The sequence below is a fragment of the Xiphophorus hellerii genome, chromosome 13 (genome assembly GCF_003331165.1).
Source record: "Xiphophorus hellerii strain 12219 chromosome 13, Xiphophorus_hellerii-4.1, whole genome shotgun sequence".
In the NCBI taxonomy this organism is placed as follows: domain Eukaryota; kingdom Metazoa; phylum Chordata; class Actinopteri; order Cyprinodontiformes; family Poeciliidae; genus Xiphophorus; species Xiphophorus hellerii.
Window position 1 is genome coordinate 1,778,265 of NC_045684.1, and position 7,115 is coordinate 1,785,379.

A 7,115-nucleotide genomic window follows, 5' to 3' on the forward strand; every position below is an offset into this window, starting at 1 on the left:
GAAAGCCAGTGGGTTGAACATCCATGGTCCCATAACTAAAGGTCAGGGAATCGGTCCAGTTTGGCAACAGGTCAGAGAGAACAGTCAGAACCGATCCAGAGACGGAGATGGTAATGAAGGTCCAGGTACAGGAAGTAAGATTCAGAGCCAGAATCAGAGGGAGCAGCCAGAGGTGAAGTTCAGGAGGCAGAACGCAGGTCAGGGATATTACAGGTGCATGGTCATGAAAATGATGAAAGGCTGTGACATGGACGACGACAGAAGATCTCGCATTAGGTGAGTTTATTGGAGGAGTTAATAACAAAAGTAGCACAGGTGGTATTTATCAGCAGACAGCAGAGGCAGGAGGGGCAGAGCAAAATCACCACCTGGTTCTCCACTGACCATATAATTGACACTTTGAAAATTAGATTTATTTCTCTATCTTAATGAGCTGTATTAAAAATGTTTTCCCTAAATGGTAGATTGTGATAAAAATGTGGATGTGCTGCCCTCTGCTGGTCTTTATTTGTTAGTTTTGAAATTTTTCCTTGTTTTAGTTGTGTTGGGTTTGATAACTGGAACATTTTGTGAATAACAAGGAATCTGAAGCATTTAAAATCTGGAGGGAAAAATCCCTTAAAATGGTCCTAGTGTTGGAAAAGGGAAGAAAGGAGAACTTAAGGATTATTTATATTTCAGCTTTATTCAGAAATAAAGAATAAATGATGGGGATGATGGGAAGAGGAAGAATAAAGATCAGATTACATTTTCAAAGAAAATGATTTTTTGTTCTAAAAGCAAGTTTTAAAGTTAACAAAGGCGGGTGAAAGACAGGAAAACTACTATACTAAAGTACTTTTACTATAGGAAAAATACTTTGTAATCTGGGGTAGTGAGATAGTAATCAGGTGCTTCACAAGGGATGGTAATAATTTGATTTACTGAAAAAATGAAGCTCAGTTGTAGAAAGGTTTGTTGGTTTCTCACAGATGCTTCTCCGATGAAGATCACAGAACTGGTCATACCAACATATCAGATCATCAGCTCCTCCTTTCTTCCCCATCCCTCCACAATCCTCTCCAGCTGGATTTTCTGCTTTCATGTCATCAGGCTCCCAGGGCAACCAAAAACTTAAACTAAGAGACAAAGAGCAGCAAAGTTCAGGAAAAACAGGTGACTTTGATACAGATCAAAATGTCCCCAAATCACTCAAACCTTTTATTCAGAGGTGATCCATCAACCCAGAACCATTTGCCTTCTTCCACTGAGTCCGTCAGTCCGATCCAGAACTTCTCTCGATCGTTTTCCATCAAATCTCTCACCCTGATCTCCAGGAACATCTGAACAGGAGAAGTGGATGAAAATGACTCAGACTTTTCTGAGCTGAGATGAAGAATCATGATGATGAGATGAAATCAGAGAGAAGCTGAACCTGCAGCAGAGTTTCATACCTGCTCCTCTCTGCTGTCGATCTTCACCAGGTCTGATCCCAGATCAGCGCAGGAACGTCTGCTGTCATTCCAGGAGGATTTATTGGTGGAGAAATAATAAAGGCTTCCTCGATATTTCTCCCATTCTGGTCTTTTCTTCACACATCTCTCATCTTCAAACAGATCAGAACAAAGACTTCAGTGAACCAGGAGGAATAAATCTCTGTAGATGTTTGTGTGATCTGGAGACAGCAGGAGGCGTCTTCTGTCCTGCAGCTACAATCTAACTTCCTGTCTCTGTCAGTCCATCAATGTCTCTTTAACTTCATTAGAGGACAGAAATGAGACAAAGATCAGATCATGAACTTACCTTTTACTGCTGTAGGTGGAGGACATGTTTGCTGCTCTATGTATTTTAGTTCTGTTTAGAGAAATAAAAACAGTCAATTATTTTCTTTTTCTGAATCTGAACTGATGAACAAATGAGTTCACACTTTGGTCACTTATTAAAAACAAATACTTCCATTGTGCTTTGGTTTCGGTAGTTTCTCTGTTTTGAGAAATCAAAGAAATATTCTGTGTGAAACAGGAAGAGCAGTTTCTTTGAGTGCAGATGAAGCACTTCAATTTGTGATCTGTGAGCCCGAGTACAGAAATCATCTGGTTCATTAAAGTAGGGATGAAACATTTTCTCAGCTTCCCATTATTCCAGGGGATTCCAATCTCTTTTCTTTCTCTCTTTTTTTAGTAATGATTTCTATGTATTTATATTAACAAATACACACAATTTCATTATAAAGCTGTGTTTTTACAATAATAAATATTAGATCATGCAGAAATCAATCTTTCTACGAGCAAAAAGGCAAAAATAAATTGTTCTAGGAGGCCCCCTGGTGGCCGCAGTAGTTCTCGCCTCACCAGTAATGTGAGCTGCCGTGCAGAGCATCAAACCTCCAAACCACTGGTGGAAGATAAGTTAGCAAAACCATGTCGCAAAATAGGACTTATCCTTCAGTGACAGAGAAACTTAGCGTGATCGTGACCTTGAGCAGCAAAGTTCAACAGAAAATCATTTATGCTAGAATGGTTGCATTTGTGTGAAAATGAGCTTTAACTTTAAACCAGTTGATTCTCGTGGTTGGCCCTAAACGTTTCTGAGGTTTTTTGGCTTCATAACGCTTGATGGCAATAATTAAAACTTCTTACTGTCTAGCAAAATGTTTTTACATCAGGCTAAATGGCCTCGGCATTAATAAATCAATGAGCTGCTCTAAGCTGCAGTTGGAGATATGTTGTTTGCTGCAGAGCATGATCAGTTATGTGGCTAAAACAATTATTATTGTTACATAAACTTATAAGTTATTAAACTCCTCCAGGAGCCGTTAAAATGATTTGAAGGCTCAGAATCAGCCCGGTGCTCGTCCACAACCTCAGGTGAGAAAGACTCACCTGGTATAAATAACATCTTTAGCTATTGGAGTTACGCCTAAGAGAAATTAATTTAATCAAAGTATGTTATGAATATGTGTGCATGTATTCCATCTTAAGTCCAGCGCATGCTAGTATATATATATTTTTGTTGTTGCCACTAGATGATATAGGATCTAACAGCGCTGTCAGAGAGGCAATGAGTTGAGCACATGTGTGAATAATCTTATCATCTGACTGTAGATTGCAGCAATTCACATTATTAGCACAGAGAGAGGGCCCCAACATCAGGGCCCCATGGAGGCCTGGGCCAGCCCTGGTCAAAACAGTAACAATGTTACCATGGTTTTTACATGAAACATCCCAAAATGATCAATCAGCACTGAATGAGACTTTCAGACTGGACCTTCTGGAAACCTTCTGACTCTGACTGTCTCACCTGAGATATTTTTCCTCAGAGCTTCATTCTCCTCTTTCAGGGTTTGGATGGTTTGATTGGTTCGTATTTTATCAAAAGCTGCATAAAGAACAGATGGAGGTCAGAATTTAAAGACTCTCATTGTTCTCCAACATGACAAACGCTGGTGTAAAAAAGAGAAAAAAGTTCTAGATAAAATTCAGTCAGAGTGACCTTGACCTTTAAGAGGTCAGTGAACATAACGACCCATCAGGATGAACTCACAGAGTTTGTAGGTGATGACAGCAGCAGCCAGCAGACCGACCAGAACCAGCAGAACTACTCCCCCTGCTGGCAGCTTGCAGGTTCTGCTTGGGTTTTCACCTGAGGAGCATTTAGAGCAGAACCGGATCAGAACCTGGAGACAAACTCACAGAAACTAACATCAACCTGACATCTATAAAACTGAAACTCTGATTAGATTTTCTAATTTTATCTGATGCATGCAATAAAAACGTAACTGCCAGTCAGCTGGCCTCATTTTAATCTTCATTATTATATCAGCTGATATTTCTGACGTGAATTTCTTCTGCTGACCTCGATGCCTCGGTTTCATTCAACTAGGGTTTTTTTTTTTTGTTTTAGAAATTTACTAAAAGAAAAAACAACGGATGTGCTGTAGTGGTGCAGGGGTTAAGCACAGCCCACATAAGGAGGCCTTAGTCCTCGAAGCGGCTGTCGCAGGTTCGATTCCCGGCCCGGTGACCTTTGCCGCATGTCTTCCCCTTCTCTCATTACCCACTTTCCTGTCAATTAACTATCAAATAAAGGCCAATAAAACCTTTGACGAAACTAAAAATTTCATATTTCTAATAATTAAATTCTATTTTTTGTTTTTATTTTTACTTGGTTAAAAATAAACAAGGATCATAAAACGTCACTGAAGGATCTGTAGATGCAAGATGAAAAGATTCTGCTACACAGAAAATCTCTGGATGTTTATGGTTTATTTATTCTAAATCATCTCATCATCATCTTCATTTGACATATTTATAACTTCAATTATCAGATTTCAACAATTTTGAAAATGGTTTGAATCTAAATATTTTCCATTTCGTGTAAATTAGCTGCTAGTTCTTTTTTCTCTCTCGAAAGTGAAGCAACATGTTGATCGGCTGTAAATGTTCAGGATGTTGAGCTTTAAGAACAGGAAGTCACTCTGACGCCACAAAGATCTGATGATTTTCATCCCTCCTTAAAGCTGCTTGGTGCAGCAAACAGAGGAAAAATCCAGCAGCCATTACGCTCTACACGTTTAGCTGCAGCTCATCCTGCTCAGTGTTCAGCTGCTGAACAAACATGGAAATAATACGAAGACTTTATTAATATTCAGCGTTTATTGGTTGATCTTCTGTTTCTTAAGGTTTCAGGTCTGGATTATCCTTGTTGTGAATTATTAATATCACATCCTGCTCTGTCTGGGATTAACAGTAAACATCCTTTACCTTCAGATGAAGCTGTTTGGTTTTGTGTTCAGTCTGGTTGTTGATCTGATGAAGACCACTCACCTCTGGCTGCAGCTTCTTCATCACCTTCCTCCTGATTTACCGCCACACTCATCATCATCAGTTCTTCATCGCTCTGTGGCGTCTCATCAACTTCACTCTGAGGACAAACACAGAGACATTTCTGGGATTAATATTTTAGCCTTTTTCATGTTTTAGCTGAAGGTTTAAAGGGAAATGTAGATCTTTTCATCTCAGATGTTTACTGTAATTTTTCTTCAAGTTTCTGCTTTATTTCACTCCTAACGTTTGTTTTTCTATGAGTAAAATCGATGAATATACACAGAAACAAAAGTTTAAGTTGAAAAATCAGATTGTAAATAAAGGTTAAAGTTCATATGTTTGAGTTTAACAAAGTTTTCAACATATAAAAGATACTGGAGGAACAAAACAGGTTTAAGTTTTCAGTTTTTAAATAATTGTGAAAATAAAAGCCTGTAGTGGATTGTCTACACAGAAAAGATCAGTTTATTTATCATTTTTTCACACTTTCTGTGTTTATACTTGAATCCAGTATTTTTAGATCAAATCCTAACTATTTTACATAAAATGACAAAGTTTGGTGAAATAAACTCGTCATATTTTCTGTGTTGGACAGAAATCGATCAAAACTCACCAGAATGATGTCGCTGCTCCTCTGCAGGCTGAACAGGCAGAAACTAATCAGAACATCTTTATGTCTCACAAGATCTGAAAAAGCTTCCTGTTGATCTCAGAGGATGAGGAGGAGACTTCATCTGAGTACAGCTTCCTCATGATTCAAACTTTCATCAAATAAAACTCAACACTTCTGGACTCAGCAGGGTTTGTCCTGCAGTTACAGTCCAACTTCCTGACAGAAACATTTAGCATCAGGATGTGGTGGATCTAGCAGGTTGATCACATGAAGGAATGAGGGACGTTTTCTGCTGATTTGTAGTTCCTGTAACAGCCACTAGGTGTCCTCAGCTCTCACAGCTCACCTGTTTATTCTTCTACATTGAACACAAATAAAGAAGAAACAGGTTTTGCCTTAAAGAGCAGCGCATCACAACTGATGACAAGATATAATGTATGAAGAGTTCATAATGAGAAAATCACAGGATCAGGAAATAGATATATTTAAAAGAAATAATACAAAAATGATTTGTTTTGTTATTATTATTTTTTATGTTTTTGCCAAAATCACTTTTGGTATGCCCTAAGTAATATTTTTACCAAAAATGATTTTGGCAAAAAAAAAAAAAAATCAGCCAAGTGAGGGATTGGTGACCTGTCCAGTGTGTACCCTTCCTCTTGCCCTTTGACCCCTGGAGATGGGTACCAGCACCCTCTGAACCTGAAGTGTGCTAAATAAAGTAGGGACGGAAATAAAAATCACTTTTGGTAAAAAGTGATTTACACTTACTCTGCTGCCAGCTGGAGAGGAACTGCTTTAGAGTCTACCACAAAATATTAAAACACATGAAATAATTTAATAAAAACTTGTAAATTGGAGGCCAGGCTTCAGTTTTCTCAGCATTTATGCAATATAGTTAAGTTGAAATTGTTTGCCCCTGTCAGCTTGAAGTTCTTGTTCAGTAATAAACCTTCAAATTTCAATTAGTTTTAAAAAAATCTTTAAACTGTCACAATTTTTAAGAGACAGAAATGTTAAATAACCATCAGATAGTGAAAGCTGAGGTTGTTCTGGAAAAAAAGAGCAAAAATACAAACTGAATGCACATTTTTTGAGAATTTTACAGCCATAAAAAAAAAAAAAACAGGAGTCCTAGTTACAATTATGGTCATATGAGGATTAACAGGAAGAATTTCCAAAAATAAGAACTTCCTTTTAACAGGAAAACTTCCAAACAAACCCAACACTGAACCATTAATTTACATTTTATAAAAGTAAGTTTAAGCAATGCCTCCTATTGGGGATCAATGTGGCGACAGACACGAGGAAAAAGTTCCCTTTAACAGGAAAACTTCCCAAAAAAAACTTGTGCAGATGAAATGAAATCAAGATTAAATTTCAAGAGGCTGCATGTTTTGACACAAAACCGGTTTTCACATTTAAATTTAAATTGTTGAAAGTAAATTAAAATTGTTTCAGTTATTGACTTATTATAGTATGGACCCAGACTTTGAAATATGTAGATTAAATTTAAAACTAAATATTAAGTAGATACAAAAAATAAAAAAGGTATGCATTTTCAAAAATAAATAAGACAATATTTTCACCCAAAAACATTTAATATACATCCAAAAGATAATTGTTTTAATGCAGCTATACTATGTCAACATAACCACATTCAATTATCACTAATATATAGCTATGCTATGAAGTTT

At 37.3% G+C, this 7,115-nt stretch overlaps 1 protein-coding gene across 3 annotated transcripts; it reads right to left on the reverse strand.

Moving 5' to 3' along the window:
• Positions 1 to 664: 664 nt before the first annotated feature.
• LOC116731352 (hepatic lectin-like) lies at positions 665 to 5,679 on the reverse strand. Of its 3 annotated transcripts, none has more exons than XM_032581092.1 (8): positions 5,419 to 5,679; positions 4,806 to 4,902; positions 3,523 to 3,621; positions 3,280 to 3,357; positions 1,783 to 1,818; positions 1,434 to 1,585; positions 1,198 to 1,322; positions 665 to 1,118 (listed from the first exon to the last, which is right to left on the reverse strand). In XM_032581092.1, the coding sequence occupies exons 2-8, from the start codon at positions 4,861 to 4,863 to the stop codon at positions 896 to 898; spliced, it is 771 nt and encodes a 256-aa protein (XP_032436983.1). In that variant the 5' UTR covers positions 4,864 to 4,902; positions 5,419 to 5,679; the 3' UTR covers positions 665 to 895. The 3 variants fall into 3 exon arrangements, with proteins under 3 accessions (XP_032436983.1, XP_032436982.1, XP_032436984.1); XM_032581091.1 differs by having other exon boundaries at positions 1,783 to 1,833; positions 5,419 to 5,676; XM_032581093.1 differs by lacking the exon at positions 1,783 to 1,818 and having other exon boundaries at positions 5,419 to 5,678.
• Between the last annotated feature and the right edge of the window lie 1,436 nt (positions 5,680 to 7,115).

Bases quoted from the DNA above. Each gene is read 5' to 3' on its own strand.
- LOC116731352 (XM_032581091.1), bottom strand. From the start codon at position 4,863: ATGATGATGAGTGTGGCGGTAAATCAGGAGGAAGGTGATGAAGAAGCT. The intron at 1,834-3,279 runs GTGAGACAGTCA...TTCTCTAAACAG, and splicing joins TCTGAGGAAAAATATCTCAG to AACTAAAATACATAGAGCAG. The intron at 1,586-1,782 runs GTAAGTTCATGA...ATCTGTTTGAAG, and splicing joins TCCACCTACAGCAGTAAAAG to ATGAGAGATGTGTGAAGAAA.